The following is a 21,007-nucleotide window of genomic DNA, read 5'->3' on the forward strand; positions in this document are numbered from 1 at the left end:
CCTCGCCCTTTGACCCTCGTAGACCAAAAAGTCGCTCCGCCGAGCGCCATAAGCCGGAAGACTATAGCCTCCCGGCATGCAGCTCGCCTCCCTGCATTAGATTCGAGGCACAGCCACCGCGTTGCCCACCGGGAGCTGTAGTCGGCGGCGTGTTTCCCTGACGCCGCCGGAGCCGGGCGTGGGGCCCTGTGGGAGGTGGCGCGGCCGGGCCCAGCTGTGGGGCGGCGGTGGCAGAGAGGCCTGCGGCGGCCGGGGAGCGGCGGGGCCGGGAGCGGGCGCCGGAGCCGAGCCGAGCCGAGCCGGAACGGGCGGCGCAGCCCGGCGCGGCGAGTAGCAACCATGTCGGTGTTCGGGAAGCTGTTCGGGGCTGGAGGGGGTAAGGCCGGCAAGGGCGGCCCGACCCCCCAGGAGGCCATCCAGAGACTGCGGGACACAGAGGAGATGCTAAGTAAGAAGCAGGAATTCCTGGAGAAGAAGATTGAGCAGGAGCTGACGGCCGCCAAGAAGCACGGCACCAAAAACAAGCGCGGTGAGTCGGCCCGGCCGCCTCAGACTCCCCCTGGCCTGGCCGTCAGACTCGCCCCAGTGTTTACTCGGATCCTGGAACTCTTACCCTGTCAGACTCCCTTCTGTGCCTTTCCTGGTCGGGTCTGGGACCCCTCCCCGCCTGAATCCCTTTAGCATCTCCGCGAGCCTTGGACTCCTCCACCATCAGACTGTCATTCCAGCCCTCTCTCCCTTCAGGCTCCCCTCACTCTTCCAGGCCCCTTCAGACCCCGTTTTCACAGCACTTCCTCTACCTTCACTCTGTTCCTTTCTCTTCCGCCTTTTCCTCCTCCCTCTGTCCTGCCCTCGCTCACCTTCCCATACTGCCGTCGCCTCCTTGGCTGATTCCTGCCCTCCGTCCTAACACTTGTGCCCTTGCTAGTCCCACTTCTACTCTCTCCCGACCACTCTGTAGAGTCCATGAGCTGTCCGTGGCCTCTCCCCATCCCCCTAACTCAGAATTCTTGAGAAGCCGCCTCGATGGTGAGAAAAGGGCACTGGGAGAGAGGAGACCCCCCTGCATTTGGCTCTGTTTACTTGCTGAGTGAACTTGAGCAAGTTGCTTTTCCTCTTGAGCTTCGTTTTTCCCATCCATAAGCCGGGATTTGGCCTTCATGAGGCCTAAAGTGCCTTCCAACACTATGATTCACTTCTTGTTGCCTCATAGCCAGGTCTTATCAGAGTTTCACGTAGCACAAGCCTTCACCCCGTGACTCACCGTTTCCCGATCCCTGTGTACCAGAAAGGATTCCATTCCTCCATTGGCTCTGACTCCTCCCCAGTTCCCACTACTGTGGTTCAGGGCAGGGATATTGAACTCTGAGGCACTTTACTTCCTGTTGTATGGCTTTCTGGGCAAGAGCTTTGTATTTTTCTTAAGTGAGGTGAATGTGAAAATGCTTTAATAACTGTAGAGCAACTTAGAAAATTTTGATTTTTTTTTCTCGTTGTTATGACAATATGATAGTGAACCACAGAGTGAGGTTGGGTTTAGGAGCTGTACAAACAAGTATTTAACTCAGAAGTCTGCAAGTCACTAGCTATGTGACCTTGAGCTAGTCTGAAAGGAAGATCATGGATTTACAGTGCCCAGCACATAGTAGGGGTTAAATAGATGTTTTTGCCATTCTAACAGAGCAGAATAACTCATTCTGAGGATGCTTCTTTGCTAATAGTCAACAGATACTCTGGAAATTCTTTTGGGGGCTTATTGCACACGCTGTATTCACAGGGTGAATGAACAAAACACAGCTTCTACCCTGATGAGAGAGAAGACAGGAAAATAAATGAAAATACTGTCTGGTGGTGAAGAAGAGTGCTGGGGTGGGAAGGGGTGCCACTTTAGGCAGAGTGGTCAGGGAAGTCCTGACCACTGAAGAAGAGTGCTGGGGTGGGAAGGGGTGCCACTTTAGGCAGAGTGGTCAGGGAAGTCCTCTTTAAAAAGGTCAAGTTTGAACCTTGAGACGTTACCAGCTCTGTAGAAATCTAAGGGAGAGGCCTTTCAGGCAAACAGCTTAGGAAAAGGCCCAGAGGTTGGCCTATTTTAAGAAACAGAAGACTTCTTTTTCTGGAATGTAGCAATTGAAGAGGGGAGTGATATAAAATAAGTGGGTGTGGAGTGGACCTTGAACTTCCTGGTAAAAAGTTTAGATTTTATTCCAAGTGGATGGAAAGCTGTTGGAGAGTGTTAGGCATATTCTAATCATTGACATAATTTTAAAAACACCATTTGGCCACTCTTTGGAAAGTAGAACTGTGGAGGGTGAGAGGGAGACCGGTGAGGACAGTTGCAATCATGCATTTTGTGGCCTGGACTCCTGGAAGTTGTAGCTCTGGAGATGGAGAGCAGGGTTAGATTTTGCTGTCTCTAGCTTTTTTCTTTGATGACTCTTCCTCAGTCAGGATCCTCTGTTGTTCACTGTAATTAGAGTCAGTGTTTTTACGCTGACCGCATTTGGGAATGCTCTGCCCATAGCAGGGTGGAGGAGGGCGTCAGTTTACATCATCTCCCATCTGAGAGGGCAAGTCTCCTGTGGTCTTTTGGTCTGGAGCTAGTTTCCTTTCTGCAGATTTAGAGGTGATTGAATTGGCTTTCAAGAGGCTTGGAGAGAGGCTGCCAGCAGACTGTGGAGCACCGACCAATCTGTTAGTTATGATAACTTTTTGGAAAGCAGTCTGTCTTCTTGAGGTTGCCTGAGAGGACACGAGCTACTGCCCTTCTTTTTAGTGTCCTCTGGGGGAACGGTCTTATTTGCTTCCAGGGCTAGTGCTATGAGGTGTTAACACTGCAGCATACCATTCATTTAGTCACTTATTGACTCGATACTGTGTTGGAACTTGGAGGATCAGAGATGAAAATACACTGTGCCTGCCCTCCAGGGACTCAGGATTGGAAGAGTGTGTGTGTGTGTGTGTGTGTTTTGAGTTAGTTTGTGTGTGTGAGAGAGAGAGAGAGAAAGAGAGAAGGGGGAGGAGGAGGAGGAAGAGAGGGAGGGAGGGAAGGAAACATACCAATCAGCGCTGAAACATGATTGTGTAAGCGGGGCTCAGGCTGCAGAGGAGAAGGTTCTTATGTGGAGGGGAAAGGGCAAAGGCAGCTTGGTGGAAGAGGGAGATGTGAAGTGGATCAGCAAGAAGTTTGGGGAGCTCCAAGTGAGAGCATCTCCTGGTGGGAGACTGTGAGGCAGGACAGCAGAAGGATAACACTGGGGTGTGACCTGTAGCCTTTAGACCTCGACCAGGAGGTGGTGAGGAGCCATTTTAAAGCGGAAGGGACAGATTAGCTTGAATTTTTGAAAGAGCACTGCAGCAGCAGCAGCATAAAGGAAGGAGTGTTGACTGACCAGGAAGGGACTAGAGGCAGGGATCCAGTAAGGAATAAGGGTAGAATCTCATGGATTTGAGCTGTAGCTTTGTGTGTGTCTCAGGCAGGTTACTCTGTACCTCAGATTCCTCTCCTATAAATAGGGGTACTAGTATCTACCTTACTGGACTAAATTATGTTATGCATACAAAACTCTTAGCAGAATGCCTGCCATATGGTAAGTGATCAATAAATGGTTGCCATTATCATTATTACAAGGAGACTGTTCAGGTGGGAACAAAGGGCTTAGAGTAGAAGCATAGAAAACCAGATGAGAAGTAATACCTATCAGAGACTTCTCTGAAGGGGAATCAGAAGGAGCTTGGTGATTAACTGAAACTGTGGGCATGAGGAAGGAGAGGAAGGAGTTGACGATTTACACGGACAGTGGGTAGATGGTGATGCCATTAACCAAATTCGATAACAGAGGAGAAACAATAGTTTATAATTGTGAGTCCTTTGAAGTTTGTAAAACTCCTTTTCTGTATGAGTCTGAGGCTATCCACTGAGCTTGAGCTCCATGAGGCAGGATGTGATAGTTGTGTTCATCGCTGTGTCCCTCACACCTAGCATAGTGCCTGGCATGTTGTTTGTGCTCAGTAAGTATATATTAAACAAATGCAAACAATCTTGAGAGTATGTTCTGCTTTTACCATTGTACAGAGAGGAAAATGAGGATGGGGAGAGAATTTAACTCAACTCAGAGACCAGTTCTTCTGGTGACTGTGAGCATCTTGTGTTCTGTTTATTATGATGGCTGAAGGCATCATTGTGACCTACATCATCGCTGAGCTCATTAAACACCCACTTGTGCAAGGTGTGGTGCTGAGTCAGGGAAAAAGAAGTGAGACAGGACCAGGCCCTGCCCTGTGAAGTGTGTAGCTAAATGGGGATGCTGTCTTTGTGGCATACACATTGGAAAGATGATAAACTGTCCTTTGAAACAAATCTCTGCAGCTCAAGTAGATTATTTGCATCGGGCATATATGTTCTAGGCAGTTGTTTCAGTTGGGGTGTAGAGTAAAATTTGGATTGCATATTTTTTCCAAATTTCTTTTCCTTTCCTTTAGTCATGTGTTCATTCTTAAGCATGTGGCAGGCTTAGGTCCCATGCTGAGTGCTGGGAGCTTAGTGCTGGGAATATAGAGAAACCAGACACAGGCCCTGCCATCCAAGCTGCTTAAATATTTCCTTTTCTATCAGGCGGAAGTAATATTCATCTCACATGACTGTGGTGAGGATTAGCCAAAATAAATATATGAAAGAGTATGGCACATTGTGGATATTGAGTAAGTATGCTTTTCTTCCTTTTTCTGATAAAATTATCATTGAACAGACTTCTTTGGTTTGGTTGTCAAGTGGAAAAGTTCTTTCACTGAGAACTAGGTGGGAACCAGGATAGCAGTCTAGGTGAACTGACAAATGTCTCTCCAACTTAGGTACCTTTCCAAACAGTGCCCTATTGGTTTTCTCCCTAAAAGATAATCAATTATCAAAGATTCGATTCTTCTTAAGTCATTATAACTAGTTATGAAATATCTACCCTAGGTGGTTCAGATTTTCCTTTTTTCCCATTTTAATAAAGATGAAAACAGGATGTAGAAAGGATCCTATTTTAGTTTAACAAGAGAATTGTGTGAGATTGGGAAATGGAGATGTGGTATCTCACCCTACAATGGTACATTTCTGTTGGATTTATGGATGCAAATCAGTTCATTTACAGGTTAATTTAGGTTCAGTTGAAAGTGTCTGATGGATGCAGAGAGGCCAGGTGCTCATGGAAAGTATATCTTCATTAAGTTCTGCTCATTACTGGAGCCAGTGTGGCTCTCTCATGTTTAATAAAGTTGCTCTAAAACATTAGCCTGTGAGAAGGCATCTCAGTAAGTTAAATTTATAATGAGCATGGCTTTTTGTTTCTCTGCAATCAGGGTATCAGGATGAAAAGCACAGCATCTAATGGTACATGTGCCAGCAGAATCTCCTGTCCCAGAGGCCAGGGAAGGAAAACCAAAAACCCACTAGGGAACTGAGCAATTTCCCTAGGGAAAGAGGATTTCCCTTGGTGACGCTTAAGTTTCTTGTTTAAGAATTGGTTGGCCTGATTGTCTTTGGTTTACTTCTTAAGACAGATGGAGTGTCAGAGAGGCCTTATGTGTTGGCTGTCCAAACATGCTAGCGCCTTTGATTCAAATTACAGAATCTTTTTTTGCCCCATTTGGCAGGGAGATTAAATATTTTTAAGTGATTCTAATGTGATTTGAAATTCAAGATAGACTTTGTTTGAAAGTTTAGCTAAATGTGAGGACCGTTGAGCTAGACGGTTTTGCTCAGGGAAATTCTGAGTTGCCCTGAGTCAGGTCTGAGTGTGGAGAGCGAGGTTCTGGAGAACAGCCTCTGAAGATGCGTGTGAACCATGCACCTCTGGGGCAGAAAGCCAGGATCTGATTTATTTACAGTGGTGCAGAGCCCTGAGATGGAGCCAAGGCCAACTGGGAGGAGGAGGTAGAGTTCTTGGGGCCTTGAGGAATTCCTCTGGGTAGAAAGGGTTTGTGTTTTGTTCTGTGCCACTGTCTTTAAAAAGTAAGAGAGAGAAGATATCCAAAAACAGCAATACTTTTAGATTGGTCATTTTAAGGATGGATGGTTATATAATTAGAAGGAAAATTTGAGCTTAGTGACAGGAAACAACAACAGATATATACTGGCCTGTTTTTAAGCTGTTTGCTTCAAGTTAGCAGACATTTGTTGAGTTGCTTCTAGGAAGAAGACAGCATGATGACGTAGGTAGAAGATTGCCAGTTAGAGCGCCAGCTTCACCACTCATCAGCAATACTATGGCAGTTGTCTTCCCTGAGTCTGTTTCTCCATCTATAAATGGAGTAATAACAATACTACTTTGGGTTCTTGTGAGGATATGGAATAAGTTGTTGTATCTAAAGTGCCTAGCAGAGTGCCTGGCACAGGGGAAGCACGTAAATGTTTTCTTGGTTTCCCAGATATAGTCCTCGGCACAATAAGGGATATATAGATGGGTAAGACACTACAAAGGCTCACAGTTCAGTGAAGACAGCACACACATGGACGAGTAACTGATAAAAGGCAAACAGTGTACAAATAAAGTGTTAGAGGAAAATACAGTAGGAAGAGATTAATTCATCTCTGAGGGGTGGCAGGTTCATCTCATCTGGTCACCCATCCAACACCCACATTCCCTTTGCAGTATTCCTGCCATGCGATTAACCTCTGATTGAACCCTCTGCTGCTGGGATTTGTATTAGGTGCTCTATCCTGCCACGCTACAGCGTAGTCTGTCTTTGGACAGCTCTAACTATAAAATCAGCTTTCTTACTTGGAACTGAGATCTGTCTTCCTGTAGGGCTTCCCTCCAGTACAGGCTGGGGTGGTAGCTCTGTAGGGAAGCAGTTTGGGCTTGGTGTTAGAAGGCTTAGGGGCAAATCCCACATCTGACACTAGACAGTGGTAAACTGTTTTCTTCTGTTGGTAAAACAGGTTGTTAATTCTGCCTCTTGGGGCCACAGAGAATGGGTCTAATTCCCCTCTGACAAGACAGATCAAGGAAAGTGGGGCTTATGTCTCAACCTGCATTTCCCTGAGACAGATCTCTGTCCCATTGACTCTTCGTTGCCTGGTATTTCTGTTCTTCCCTTGTTACCCTCCTCTGGATGTGCTCCTGTTCATCAATATTGCTCATAAGGTGTGGAGTGGGAAGAGCTGACCACTCTAACGATGCCTGCCAGTGTCTGAGCAGCACAGCCCAGAACACGCAGGACTAACCATTTGTTTAGAAATTAATTTGGTTCTGTGTGCTGTATGGCCCTGATAATCCTATATCACTGAGACCTTTTTTTTTTTAAACAATTACACTTTCCTGGGGCCTTTCATTAGTAAAGGAGCTAGCATCTAGGAACCCCTAAAGTTTGGGCCTTCTTAAGGAGTCTTAGCTGAAGGATTGAATGATTTAAGTTCTTAACAAGAACATCTGACTGGCTTGATTCTCCCATAGCTTCTTTTTTAGCTTTCCCTCCTCCCTCTTCCTTATGTGGCAAAGCTGGCGGGAGGGCTTATTTGCGGGATGCAGGAAAGCTATACATCTTTATGGTCCTGGATGTTTAGCTCAAAAGGTTAGTGGTATGGTATAGTGGACAAGGCTCTGGGTTTAGGATCAGAAGACCCGAGTTCACATTCCATCTCTGCCACTTGCTAGTGAAAGTCTCCTGCATCTGAGCATCGGCTTCTTCAGCTGCAAAAACAGGATACAATATTTACTATACATCTTTGCTACTCATACAAAGAACGAACAGGTGGACGCCAGAAGGGGAAGGGTGTGAGGCATGAGTGAAATAGGTGAGGGAGATTAAAAGGTGCAAACTTTCATTTATAAAAATGAATGAGTCAGGCAGAGGAAAGGTACAGCAGGGTAATATAGTCAGTTATACTGTAATAACTCTGTATAGTGACAGATGATAACTAGACTTATCATGGTGGTTGTTTCGTCATATATAGAAATATTGAATCACTATGCGTGTACCTGGAACTAACATAGTGTTGTAAGTCAATTATACTTCAATTAAAAATACAAAACAACAACAAAAAACTTTGCTACTCAAAGTGAACATTTTGAAATTGTTAGAAATGCAGACTCTCAGGCCCTACCAGACTTACTGAAGCAGAACCTGCATTTTTATGAGATCCCCAGATGGTTTGTATGCACATTAAAGTTTGAGAGACACCTCTCTGCAGTTATTTTGGGGATTACATGAGAACTTGGGCATTTTTCATATGTCCATGCCAGTATTCTCTCCTGGACACTCAGGGATGCTGTCTCCCTGGTTAATTTGCTCACTCCTTTTGTGGTTCAAAGCTTGAACTCTTATCCAGCTCAGCCTTTTCCCAAATACCTTCAGTAATCTGATGAGGCCACAGAATGAATGGAGGATTCAGTGGAAGTCTGCCTTCCCTTGAAAAAGAACTTGAAGCACATGTCCTGCTGATGGGATAGCAGCCTTCTTCATGAAAGAAGCCAGCCATCTGGATAACTGACAAGCATTCAGTCAAGTTGTCAGTCTTGAGGACCCACTGGTTGTCAGGCACTGGCCACCCTGGTAATAAGGTATGGGTAGTTCCCATCCTCAGGGAGCACCACTGTGTGGTAGGACCAGCTGATGAAGAAAGAATTTCTCCCCAGTGAGCTCATGTACAGTGCCATAAGGACCCCAGGTGAAGAGGAGTTAGTCCACCTGGAGTGGGCTAGGCAATGAAAAATTTTTAAGTCATATCTTTTTCCTAGGAATTACTTTTCAGTGAATTATGATTTCTTGGTTCAGTAGCGTTTTGGCTGCTTGCTGTTCTGTTTATACGGTGCTAGTACTGTTCTGATCCACTGGTCTTCTGCGTCAGGAGGAACAGATGTTCTCTGAGTGCCTGTTCTGTGTTAGGAGCCATCTGAGATACCATGTGGATTTCCAGGCAGTGGAAAAGACACAGCCTGGCCCAGTGGATCCACAGTTGAACAGATATGTGGCTCCTTCAGAGAAAAAAGTTATCACAACTAAATAGCCCATATATTTTCTGACTGGAGTCTTAGAACCATCCTAGGTAAAGTGTTTCTTTCAGGAGCTTATGGATAAAATAAAGCTAGAAAATGTAAGGAGTTTCTTAACTAGGGGAGAGGGACTGAGGTGGGATGATGAAACAGGAAATTTCATCATCAAGCCTGCCCTATTCGACTCTATAAAATGACAGTTTTCTGGATTTTAGGGTGATAGTTTTTGAGCAGATATTCCTAATTGAGTTAAAACCTAGTAAAGAGTTTTGTTGTCTCTTTTTCACCCTCAAAAAACCAAGTGAATAAATAAATAAAAAATAAACCAGCATCTAGCACCAGGTGGCTTAGGATACTTGGCCTAGGGCTTGGCACAGCCTGCTGAGGAAAGTTTCCTCCCATTGAACAACCAGGGCACTTGAATTTGCTCGAACCAGGAGGCTCTGTGAGTCCCAAAGCAGTTCAGATATTCACCCAATCAGGGTTTCTTGCTGGAGTATGAGGCCCTGCCTTATGAGCCTGCTCTCTGGGGGCCCACTCCCAGTGGGCGTTAAATCTTGGACAGCAGTAATTAAATTCCAAAATTGGCCATAAGTGCCAATCACAAGAATACCCTAAATGTAGCTTGGTGGAGATTTGAATTTGGGAGATTTGCCCCAGTTTAGGGTTGACGATGACAATGTAATTGTTTGCATTAGTCCTTAAAGGAGTAGACAGCTGCAGGGTGGGTGGGGTGGTAGTGGGGGCTGGGTGTAAACAGTTCATGTTGGGTATATGATACCACCTCAGCTCTAGAGTTACAACAGAAGGTTGCAGAAGTTTTGCTTTCATTTAGCTGTGTTGAGTCAAAAGTAGTATGTTTGAGAAAAGAAAAGTAGGGGTTTTGAAATGGATTTGGATATTGTGCACTGCTTCGGGACTCTGATGTTGAGATTCCAATTTTTTTTTTGGTCTTAGTGCTGCATAGATAGACATTTGCATTTCCTTTCAGATGGCCCATTTTAAAAGAAGGTTGCTAGAAATGTGTGCTTCTTTCACCAGTTCATTTGATAAGCATATCTTAACTTGAGCTGTGTGCCAGATACTGTGCTGGTTTACTGGGTAAATGCAGGTGGAGACAGGTCATTGCCTCCTAGATGCTCTCAATCTAGCCAGAGTGACAGACAAGTAAACAGATATAATCAGGGTACAGTGTAATCTGTTCTAGATGCATATTCAGACTTGGGAGTATAGGATATGCAGTGGAGGGAGTCAGAACAGCTCTGCATGTGTATATGTTGCTTGAACCTGTGTCTTATTAGTTATTTTGGAGAATAACAAAATGTTAGAGCATTAGGGAACTCGAAATGTATGACTGCTTGAAATTTTGAATTAATAGGAAAAGTTTTGAGAAAGAAAAGCGAGGAACATGGAAATGTATGCAGTACTTTTAAAAAGCGATTTATTTTGAATCAGAAGCCCCTTTGGCAGGGACATAAGGATGGATAAATGTTTAACTTAGTTTAGTCATAAAATAATTAGCTTTAGAATGTTAAATTTAAAGTACAGCTTATTCTGGTAATTATTACGAATTTGCTTTACAATTGTCTCACTTCCTACAAAAAGAATAAACCTGAGGAGTGGACTCTTTACTATCTGAGCAGGGACTGTAAGTTCTTTGTTTGTAATCTGTAGAAGACCTGATACTTGTAAAAGCAAAAATAAGACTTGCACATGTGGGTAGCCTGGCTACTATTCTCTGCAGAGGTTTGAAGAGGAGTTGCTACTTAGATGAGGCCACCTGAAAGGCTCCCCATTTGGGTGAGGAGTTTGATCAGCTCAATGTCCCCAGAGTACATTAGATTAGTTTCTTAATTCTCCATCAGCTGGATCAGTTGTTTTCACCTCTCCAGAGCATTTTCTCCTTTTAGAATCTTGCACAAGGGCAGTAAGTGGTAAGTCTGGAGTTAGAAGATTTGGCTGTTGAGTTGTAACGGGCTCTCGAGCCTTCTGCGGCCATGTCCAAGGAGGGACCTGGTATCAGCCTGGCATTCAGTTTGTTTCTCTTAGAAGACAGGGCTGGTAGCTGCTGACAGCCCTTCTCATGCTTAGATTTTAGAGGTAATTTTGGAGGTGTAAAGGACAAATGGCATTATAGAAACACCTTTTCTTAAGTTATTTTCATCATTCCCCCAAAATTATATTTCAAAGCAAAAAAATTTTTTCAGGAGAAAAATCTTCAGAAAATGAAAACATTCGCTCCATTTTTGGGAAGTGCCATGCACTTTACAAACCTGATCACGTTTGAGCTTTTCAACACCCCCATGTATTATGTGGTATTACTCTCCTTCCCTGCTGACCACTACCAATTTAGGCATAAGAAAGCCAGGGTTCAGATTACTTGAGTCACTGGGCTGATTCAGGAGCCTTGGGCATCCTGGGGTGGGCTGCATCATAGCGGGCCCTAATATCTTGGATGTTCTGTGGGGCCAGGACTCCATAACCTTGAGTGCTTATAACTTACAAAATTTTGTTATTGGAAATTAATTTTTACAATATTCCTTCCACAGTGTGAGCACCTGTTATTCTGCAGGGGAATACTTCACATTTGTGCTGGGATTTATGGCTTCCAAAACACTTTCACATCCATGATCTTATTTTGAAACTCAGAGAAGCTTTATTAGGTAGATAGGGCAAAATGTGATTTTAACCCATTTTGCAGAGGAGTAAACTAAGGCTTAAAGCAATTAAGTGGTTTCTCTAGGGCCTGAGTCTAGGCTAGCCTTCATTAGATTCCAAGTCTAGTGCTTTTCTGCCACATCGTGCACCATCCTGGCTGCCTCTTATTTATGCTCAGTCTCGAAAGGCTCTGTGTCAATAATGGCTATGGGTTAGGTTGAGGAGGACAAGATTGTGGGTTCTTAGAGTGACTAGATCATCTTAAACACAGTGGGACTAGTGCCAGAGAGAAGAAGGAGAGGAGACTGTTTGTACGTGTCTGGAATGGTTTGAGAGCCTTTATTCACTGTATTCATTCACTCACGGTCAGCTACAACATCAGCATTGTGCATTTCCCAGCCTGGTTTCCATTTCTTTACCTCAGTAAGCTCCTTTTCTCAATGGCCTGTAGAGCAGTGTTTCTTCTCAACCTTGGCACATTTTGGACCAGATAATTCTTCGTTGGGGGGAGCTATCCTGAGCATTGCAGGATGGTTAGCAGCACCCTTGGCGTCTACTCACTAGAGATCCATAGCACCTCCTGCCCCGAGTTGTGACAACCAAAAATGTCTCCAAACACTGCCGAATGTCCCTGGGGGACAAAAGCTCCTGCAATTGAGAACCTAGGGTTGAGAATTCTAGGGCTGGTGAAGCCACACAGGTACAGCTCCAGAGCTTCAGAGTTTGGCCTAAGGGTGAGGAGTGTTAAAGAGCAGAGCTGGGAGGACCTGGTAGAGTGCTTTTAATCCTACCTTTTTGTTGTTCTGCTGAGGAAACCAACATCTCGAGACAGCTCAGGGCCTCCTGGCTCTGTTTTCTGGGAGTCTGACTAGTACTAGGTGTCAGACCTGAATCTTTCCCACCCAGGACTCCCAACAACCCAGAGGCTCTCAGTCTTCTAGGCTGGAGGACTCTTATCTAATCCAAAAAATATCCAGTACAATCATATGATAATAGTTGTACTTTTAATACTGATTCATTGAGAAGGTACATAATCCTCTTCAACCAGTATTTATTGAATACCCACTATTTTGTGTCTCTGTCCTAGGACTCTGTCTGACATGAATGGTAGTAGGTGGTCAAGTGTTGTTTTTATTATTGTGTGAAATATTCATCATTTAGTGCACAGGCAGTGCTGGGTCGGCACATTCACAGAGCAGTGGAGTGATAGCTGTGAACCCCATGGGCTCACAACCATAAGTTGGGAACCAATTGATGCATTATACCAGGAGATTTGAGAGAACAGCAGGCCTGAAACTCCAGGCTTTCCCTGAAACCATGAACTATCGCCACACTCGAGATGGAAATCTCCACACTCTGTGGAAATAAAAAGCCAACAGGCTACCCAGAGTCCTCAGTGCAGCTCTCAACAGCTACACACTGGGGCATTTGTGATAAAAGAGGCATTTGGCTGGAAACAAGCTTTAAGTTCTTAGCATTAGTTGGTAAATGGTGCATGGGTCTAAGGGGAGTTTAAAATAATGGCCTTGAACTTGGGAATCTGTGTTTCCAAAGTCTCTCATCTTGAGGCACTCAGCTTCTCTGACAAGCTTCCTTATTTCAGAGGGAAGAGGCAGAGAGGCCAGGCCACACAAATGGTCCTTGAAAGAGAGCCAGCTACTCCGGGCTTAGGAGCTGGGACTCTGGTTGGCATCCTAGGGTGGGAGCTATTTGTTTCTGTCAGATGATAGTGGAAAAGGAAAACAGTTGTTAGATTAAGTTCCACCCAATTCAGTCAACATTTTGAGTGTCCATTGTGAGAGACTCCATGTGAAGGGACTGTATGGGATACAGATGAATGGGATTTGGACCAAGAAGGGGTTAGGGTCATTCTGGGCAGAGAGGATTGTGGGAGCCAAGGTGCTGAGATTGGCATATGCTGTGTGTGTATGTGGGAGACGTAGGGGGATTATGGAGTGTGGCTCAGGTGGAATGAGAGGTGGAAAGGTAGGCTGTGGCCTCCCTGTGGATGTCCTGGACACCAGGCTGAGGAATCTGTGTTAGCTTGAATTTAGGACATAAAGGGCTGACACATTAGTCTAGAGAGCAGTTTACTGAGGACCAGCAGCCATCTTCCTGCAGCACCCGGGTGAAGTTTCCCGTTGGTAGGCTTTCTACTCATTATTCCTTGAGGGAATGAAGTGGGTAGAGGGGCTGGTCCCTTATAAGGGAGGACTGGTGGCTTACCACACTTTTTCTCATTACTTCTTCCTGGTTCCCTTCTGCTTTTCCTGGAGCCCAGCACATCCTGGGCAGCTGGGTAGAAGCAGAATAGCAGCTTTTATCCACTCTGAGAGTATCTCAGTTTACATTCTGAAGGTAAGCAGGCAAATAAATATTTCCTACCTAAACCAGCTTGGCCTAGCCTCATTTATTATATGATTAGATGATTTATTATCAGGTCCTTTGCTGCCTCATAGTGTGCGTTTCATCCCCAGCTGCCTGGCTGGCTCACTTAATTAGCTGTCATCTGTTTTTTTGGTTTTGTTTTTTTTTTAATTTTCTTTTTTTGGGGGAAGTGATTAGGTTTTTTTCTTTTCTTCCTTCCTTCCTTCCTTCCTTCCTTCCTTCCTTCCTTCCTTCCTTCCTTCCTTCCTTCCTTTCTTTTTCTTTCTTTCTTCTTAATGGAGGTACTGGTGATTGACCCAGGACTCTACCACTGAGCTATATCCTCCCCCTGAATTGTGATCTTTGAGGTTATTTAATCATTCCTTTATGTTTATCTTTGAGCCAAGAGAGAGCTAGTTATTTCCTTTGGCTAATGACAAGGACCTCTGTTTCTGAGGCCATGCATTTCAAGTTCGGCCTGGATTCTGCTATCCTAGTCACAAATTAAATTATCCTAGTACTCTTTGTTTTCCTCTCTGTGTACTGAGCTCCAGCCTCCTGTTAGCTTTCCTGTTCCCCAAGTGCTCCCTCCACCCAGGATGCCCAAGCAGAGTCCTAGTACTTAGAGACACTGTGCAGCCTAGCTCTAGCTCTGACCTTGTTCACTGGTATCTTTGGGCAAGTGCCTTCCCAACTGTGGGTCTTTGTTTTCTCAACAATAAAATGAGAAGGATGGAGTCAATGAATGCTAAGATTCCTTCCTGCTCTAACGTTCTCTGAGTCAACAAGTGCCATATTACAGAAATCCTCCAGAGAACCAGGTGTTGCTCCAAGCAGTTTTGCTATGTATAAAGGTGGAGCAGCTCAGCATTCATTTTGTCTGTTAACAGTTTGGGAACCTCCCTGCTTGTTGTAAAAGTCGAGGGCAGTGACAGACTATTTTGTAGAAGGTGCTGTACATTTTCCATTTTGATTTCCTGGTTCAGAGGCCAGAGCTGAATAATGGTTTTTAGCTGCTCCCCTGGGCCTCCGTCCAGGCGAACGGCACAAATGCCGGAGGGCATCTCTCCTCCTTGGATCAGTAGTCTGCCTCTGACTTGACTGCCAGCTTTCTGGCAAATGAGAGCTGCAGATTTCTGCTGGGGCTTAGCAGGCTCAAGCCGCGCTGAACAAAAGCCCAACACTGACCAGTTAAGCATACTGGGGGTGCTTCCTTGTGGTAAGACTTGATTTCCTCACCAGCCCACCTTTGGGGCCACGGGACTCAGGGGATTTGTCTCCTGTGTACGGAGAGCAGAGAAAGGAACCATCTACTAGGGGCTGGCCTGACTTAAGTCATTTTAATTAAATCTGCTCTTTAGGACGGCAGTTGTGGATGACACTGGGAGCCTCAGGGAGAGCCATAGACTTCACTGCAAAGGCCTCATGTGCTTAGCGTAAATCCTGGCACCACTATGAGCAGCTAAGCCTCTTAGGAATATGGAAGACATTTACCCACCTGGTTCTAAATTAAAGCCTTTAAAAGCCCTTAAAACCTCGAGTCTGTACTAGTTCCCATTAAAACAGTTCTCTCCCTTTTATTAACTTTCAGACTACATTCTTGTCTCCTAAACAGTTCTGGGAAAATCATACACCTTTAGAGTTCATCTGTCCTGTATACAGAGGGACATCCCAGGCCCAGAGAGGTTAGGTGACCTGTTAAAAGTGACACAGATCATGAAAGCCAACCTGGGGCTGGAACCTGTAGCTCCTATCTCTTCATTCCAGTGAGTTGTGCCTCACTGCTTCTCAACAAATGCTGTGGTGGCATGTTCCCAACCCTGCCAGAATGGTTTTGAAAATAAAACTAAAGTTGCCATGTAAGAAGTCCAGCTGACAGGAGAGATGGAACAAACAGCTACTATTTTAGAGGGTTGTTTTCTTTTGAGTTACAACTGGCTTTTGGTGGTTTTGCAGACTGGGCTGCATGGAGGATCACAACCCCAGGGTTTTGTTGCTATATTCTTGACTCTCCATATAGCCAGGCTGTCTTTCCCTGCCTCACAGGATCCTCCTGTGCAAGGGATCAGAATAAGTCCATTTTACAGGACTCTAGAAGACTAGGAAGTCTATAAAGAGACTTGGGAAAGAGTTCACATATAAATAGCGATTTTTGGTGTTGATTTTTTTTTCCTTTTTATTGAAGTGTAACTTATTTATGGTAAAGCAGACAAATCTTAAGTGTACAGTTTAGTGAATTTTTACAGATGCATACAAGCATGTAACCACCACCCAGATCAAGATACTGAGCACTTTCAGCACTCTAGCAGTCTTGATTTTTATAGTAGCTCAGAACTTGAGAAGAGAGCAGTATTTGTTTACTCTGGCCCATTTAAGAATCTCAGAGGCCATTATATTTCCCTTCTGTTACTCTCAACATATGTTTCCTAAACACCTAGTAGTGTAGGGCTCTGGGCTGGGAGTACAGAAATGAGTAAGTGTGGCCTCTGTCTTGGCTCTCAGCCCATCAGGGATTGTGACTAGGATCCAGGGGAGAAAGACAAGGGCTATGAGAGGCAGCTTGGAGGAGAGAGGCTGCCTCTTGCTGGGAGAGGAGAATTTGTGTGTATTTATGTAGACATAGAATTTTCCTGATTCCCCCCCACTGTTTATAAATATAGGAAAGGGCCAGATTATGGACTTTCAGTCCCTTCTCAGCCAGTTGTTTGCATTCTCAGGCCAGGCTGGGAACTTGGAGAGGTGGAGGCCCAGCTGAAAATCCACAGCATGGGGTTTGCTCAGCTTTCCTTCTCTGCTGGGAAGCAGGAGAGAACTCAGGCAGTATAATGGGGAGCAAAGCCGAGAGGCACTCCCCCCTCCACTTGTTTGGCCCCCAGGCTCTTAGGTGCTGACTTCCCTTCTCTCTTGGGTTTTAAAATTCATAAGCCCACAGGTCTTCTGTGAGTTAATTTTGGCCTGAATTTCTCTGCCCCCTTTGGTTGCATAGTTAAATCATAGAATTTTCTGTGTCTTAAATGAAAACAGACCCAAGAAGGACTTTTCTGATCTTTTTTCATGTGTGAGAAACAAGTTTTGGGGTTTTGTTTTAATTACTAATAAAGGAGGGGAGAAGGCCATTCCAAAGTAGATGCAAGATGATCCCTTTCTTTAAAGAATCTCCTGAAGTAGTGAAGACCAGTACCCGAGACAAGGTCAACATGAAGGGATAACACACTAGGACATCTGAACATGCAGAGTTATATCTTAGTCCATGTTCAGACAGTAGTTAGGAAAGAAAGAGGGATAGACAGCTCAGTCTGGCTGAATCTTGTTCAGGTTCTGATGAGTTACTGTGTCTTGGAAATATAAGAGACTTAGATCATCTGGATCTGCCATTATTAGCATGTCTGTTCAAAAGCTTTTCAAAGAACACAAATAGAGAATTACTATCACTTTCTGTATTACATTCTCAGGAGGTTGGAGCCAGGAACTGGTTCCTTCTTTCCTTTCTTATTGACCCTAGGAGTTAGACCAGTGGGGGTCTTGTGATGGCATAAACAGAGTGGGGTCTGACAAGGGTAAAAATCTCATTAGAGCTCCCTCTCAGAGTTGTCAGGGTCTCAGGCTGTTGCTGGGGTTTTTAGTCCCTTGAGGTAGTTTAAAAACTTTTTTAGCAGCCGTACATGGTTCAAATAACCTCATATGTGGAAAAGCAATGAATGCAGGTCCTTGGGTAGTTTAAATCCTTCTGGCTTGGTAGAAAATATTTAGTTGTTTGAAAAACCTCTGAAACATTTTCTCTAAGCCCAGGGGTCCTTGAAAACCACTGGCTGAGACAGAGTGATTGGCCAGACTATAGGCATTGCTTACTCCTCATTCATTCAACTGACACGTAGGCTTGAGTACCTCATCTATACCAGGGACTGTCCGCCGGAGGTTCACTGGGCTGTCTAGGGGGATGTCAGTTACAGCACAGTGTTAGTGTTTTTGGGCAGCCTTCCCCAAGGGCTGGTGCAGGAGCACGCAGGTCCCAGCCTGGTCTGGGGGAGTGGAGTAATCAAGAAGCTGCTGCCTGGACAGCCCAGTGGAGCTAGCCAGATGAAGTATGAGAAGGGTGGGAAGAGCTAGAAGCCTGAGGAGGCTGTAGAGAATGAAGTCAGTATGGGGTTTTCTAGGCAGGGGAGTGAAATGTTAAGGTTCGTGTTTAGAAAGACCACAGATGACAAGTGGAGAACGGATGGGAGGGGGCATCCCTAACCCCTTCTCACACACACACGCATCCAGGTCCCACAGCCCAACCCTCAACCTAGTGAGCAACCACCCAGCACACACCCAGCTGATCCCACACAAAGCCCTACCCTGGATATGATCCTCTTGCTCTTGGGTCTTCTTTGCTCTAGCTGCTGGGAGGGGCCTTCCTTCCCTCAGTGTGCTGAAGAACTAGGAGCTGTGACTTAGGCTGATCATTTCTGTGTGGGCAAAGTCTCTTCTAGCCCTGAAGAAGGGAGAGGCTAAAGTTGCCTTCCATGTTGCATCCTTGATCCGCGTCTGCCAGAATTGGGAGGGGTGGCAAATGGCTATGGGGGAGGAGGTGGGAATTGCTAACCACCTGGCTCCTCAGTCAGGGAGAGTGAGTGTAGAAATGAAGCAGGAAACCTGACTTTAGCCAAACTCCCACCTTATCCCCCTGACCTAGGTGGCTGGCAGGGTGCATGAAGGGGAAGAAATCGCCCTGTCCTCTTGAGATGCTCTTTAACTCTAATCCCTCCTTTTGCCCTGAGCTCCTCAGAACTCATGAACTCAGAACTTTACTATATGCATCTCCCTACCATGAGACAGGATCTGTGACTGGGAAGAAAAAGGAAGAGGGAAGTTCTCACCCTGGGAGGTAAGGTCACCTTATGTCATCCAAACCAGGCACTAAGAGTCAAAGAGGGTGCCATTATAATTACTGTGGTACATCAGATATAAACGGACTGTCCCAGGAAAACCAGGTATATGATCACCCTACTGAGAACTTGGGGTAACCCAGCTCACACACACACACACACACACACACACACACACACACACACACACACAAATTGCTGAGGGCAGAGAGTAGCTAGAAGGAAATGTCAATTCTGTTGTTATCTTCCTGGAGGCAGTAAGGTCTGTGCTGGAGGAAGTTCGGGGTAGCAGGGTTGGGAGATGGAAATAGCAAGAAAGTTGATCTATAGAACTTGGTGGACCAATCAAGAACTCCTGATAAATCCAAGAGGTCCTGGCTGTGGGAATATCTGTCTCCTTTTGCTCTAGCTCCCACATTTAACTCTTTGGGGGATCCTTTTGAAAATCCAGTTAAGTGCCTCAGAAAACTATACATACAGTACATGTGAAATTGCACATGTTGTATTAGGGATTCCAGAACCCAGATTGAGAATCCCTGCTCCTACTTCTCTTGTTTTCCTGTTCTACGTCATTTCTTGAATCAGCCAGTTTGTTTTTAGTTGCAGTTGAAGGGGAACTTACTGACTCACATGAATGTGGGAAAGGGCAGGGTGGAGCTGGTCTCTCTCCGCATGTTACTTAACTGACTTCCTTGTGAGTCTGGGCCATGTGTGCAGGCTGCTCTGGCTTACAGCTTTGAATCCTGGAGGTAAAAGAATTGATATCTCCTGCCCCTATTTCTGTCCTCTGGAATCTCTAGCAGATTCCAGAAAACGAATCTGATTGACTGCTTGGGTCATGTGTTCATGACTAGACCAATCAACATAATGGAGGAGGGGGCTGTTCTGCAGCCCAGCTTGCATCACAAGCCTCCTCCACCCCTATGGCCAGGGAGGCAGGGTCTATTTGCAAAGGCTGGGGTTTGAGGGGGTTGGTTCTTAGGAGAACAACTGCCCCTGCACTTTTCTCCTCCTCCCTGGTAGAGCTCACTGCTCCTGCTCATCTGTTCTTTCCCAGCCCCAGGAGAGCTTATGGAGACGACTGGAGACCTGGGTTCTGGTCTGAGGTCCACTCCTCCACTAGGCTTTGTTCAGCAGGGATTTACTGAGCACCTATGCCATGCCTGAACGTCCCTGGACCTTAGTTTTCCCGTCTGTACAAACAAGGTTGGATTTATTCCCCAAGAGTGTGTTTGTGCAGCAAACCATCCCTCACTGAGCACCTACTATGTACCAAAGATACTGAGTAGAGATACAGTCCCTCCTCCTAGGAACTTACATTCTAGTTAAATTACTGGTGGTGTGAAAGTGGAGATACTCAATAGGTTCTAGGACTCTGAGGTTCTGTGCCCCCATTTTTTGTGGACCAAGGCAAGACTGTCTTTTCCCAGAGAGGCACTAGCTTCCTGTGGCCCCTCTTGCCCTCCATCCCTTGCTGCTATTTGTCTCTACAACCCTCTTATCAAGTGTCTCTGATTCTAAAAGGATAAAAAGCTGGTTTGCTTTTCTGTCTTACTTTGGAGAAACCCTAAAAAGTGTTTTCTGCTGGCATTTCCCTCTTCCCCCCCTCACTTCCCCACCAAAGATCCCAGCCCCCAGACCTTTGTTGTCATCTCAGTTGCCAGGGTGCTCTCGTGCTTGCTCAGGCAGAAGGGGGCTCTTTTTGGCACAGATTCAGCTGGAAGCAGAGGAAGAAAAGCCAGCTGGGAAAGAAACATTTCATCCCAGCCTGAGAACAGAAACCACGTTCTGCTTCCCCTCTGTCCCAGCCAAGAACCTGGTCACCCTGAGTAAGCCCGCTGAGAGCATCCATCCTGGGACCTGGCGGGTATGATGAGGAGCTCAGTCAATGCCTTCACTTCCTGGTGGGACCAGACCACAGTTCCAGTGCTGGGCTTAGTTAAGTTATTCTTAGTAGATGTTTGCTGTTTTAAATATAACTGACTTTTCATAGCTACAGGTGGGGAAGAAATTGGCAGTTTTATTTGTTACTTTTTTGTTTCGGTTAGATAATCATGTAAATGGTACATGATTTAAAAAGTGCCTTTCCTGCCCCAGCTGTTCAGTGCCCCTCCATGAGGCAGCCAGTTAAAAGGCCCA

At 45.5% G+C, this 21,007-nt stretch overlaps 1 protein-coding gene and 1 long non-coding RNA gene across 2 annotated transcripts in view; both read left to right on the forward strand.

Annotated features, from left to right (window-relative positions):
- Nucleotides 1-183: 183 nt before the first annotated feature.
- The window catches only part of CHMP4B (charged multivesicular body protein 4B), a 37,157-nt gene continuing 16,333 nt past the window's right edge, over nucleotides 184-21,007 (forward strand). Inside the window, exon 1 of the mRNA XM_010960849.3 lies at nucleotides 184-529. Within this exon, the coding sequence (XP_010959151.2) occupies nucleotides 340-529 (190 nt within the window). The 5' untranslated portion in view covers nucleotides 184-339. The remainder of the gene's footprint in view (nucleotides 530-21,007) is intronic.
- LOC141574045 (uncharacterized) lies at nucleotides 769-7,283 on the forward strand. The gene is made up of 2 exons (XR_012500606.1): nucleotides 769-3,198; nucleotides 4,613-7,283. It is a non-coding gene; the product is annotated as an uncharacterized LOC141574045 (long non-coding RNA).

The sequence above is a fragment of the Camelus bactrianus genome, chromosome 19 (assembly GCF_048773025.1).
Source record: "Camelus bactrianus isolate YW-2024 breed Bactrian camel chromosome 19, ASM4877302v1, whole genome shotgun sequence".
NCBI classification, from domain to species: Eukaryota; Metazoa; Chordata; class Mammalia; order Artiodactyla; family Camelidae; genus Camelus; species Camelus bactrianus.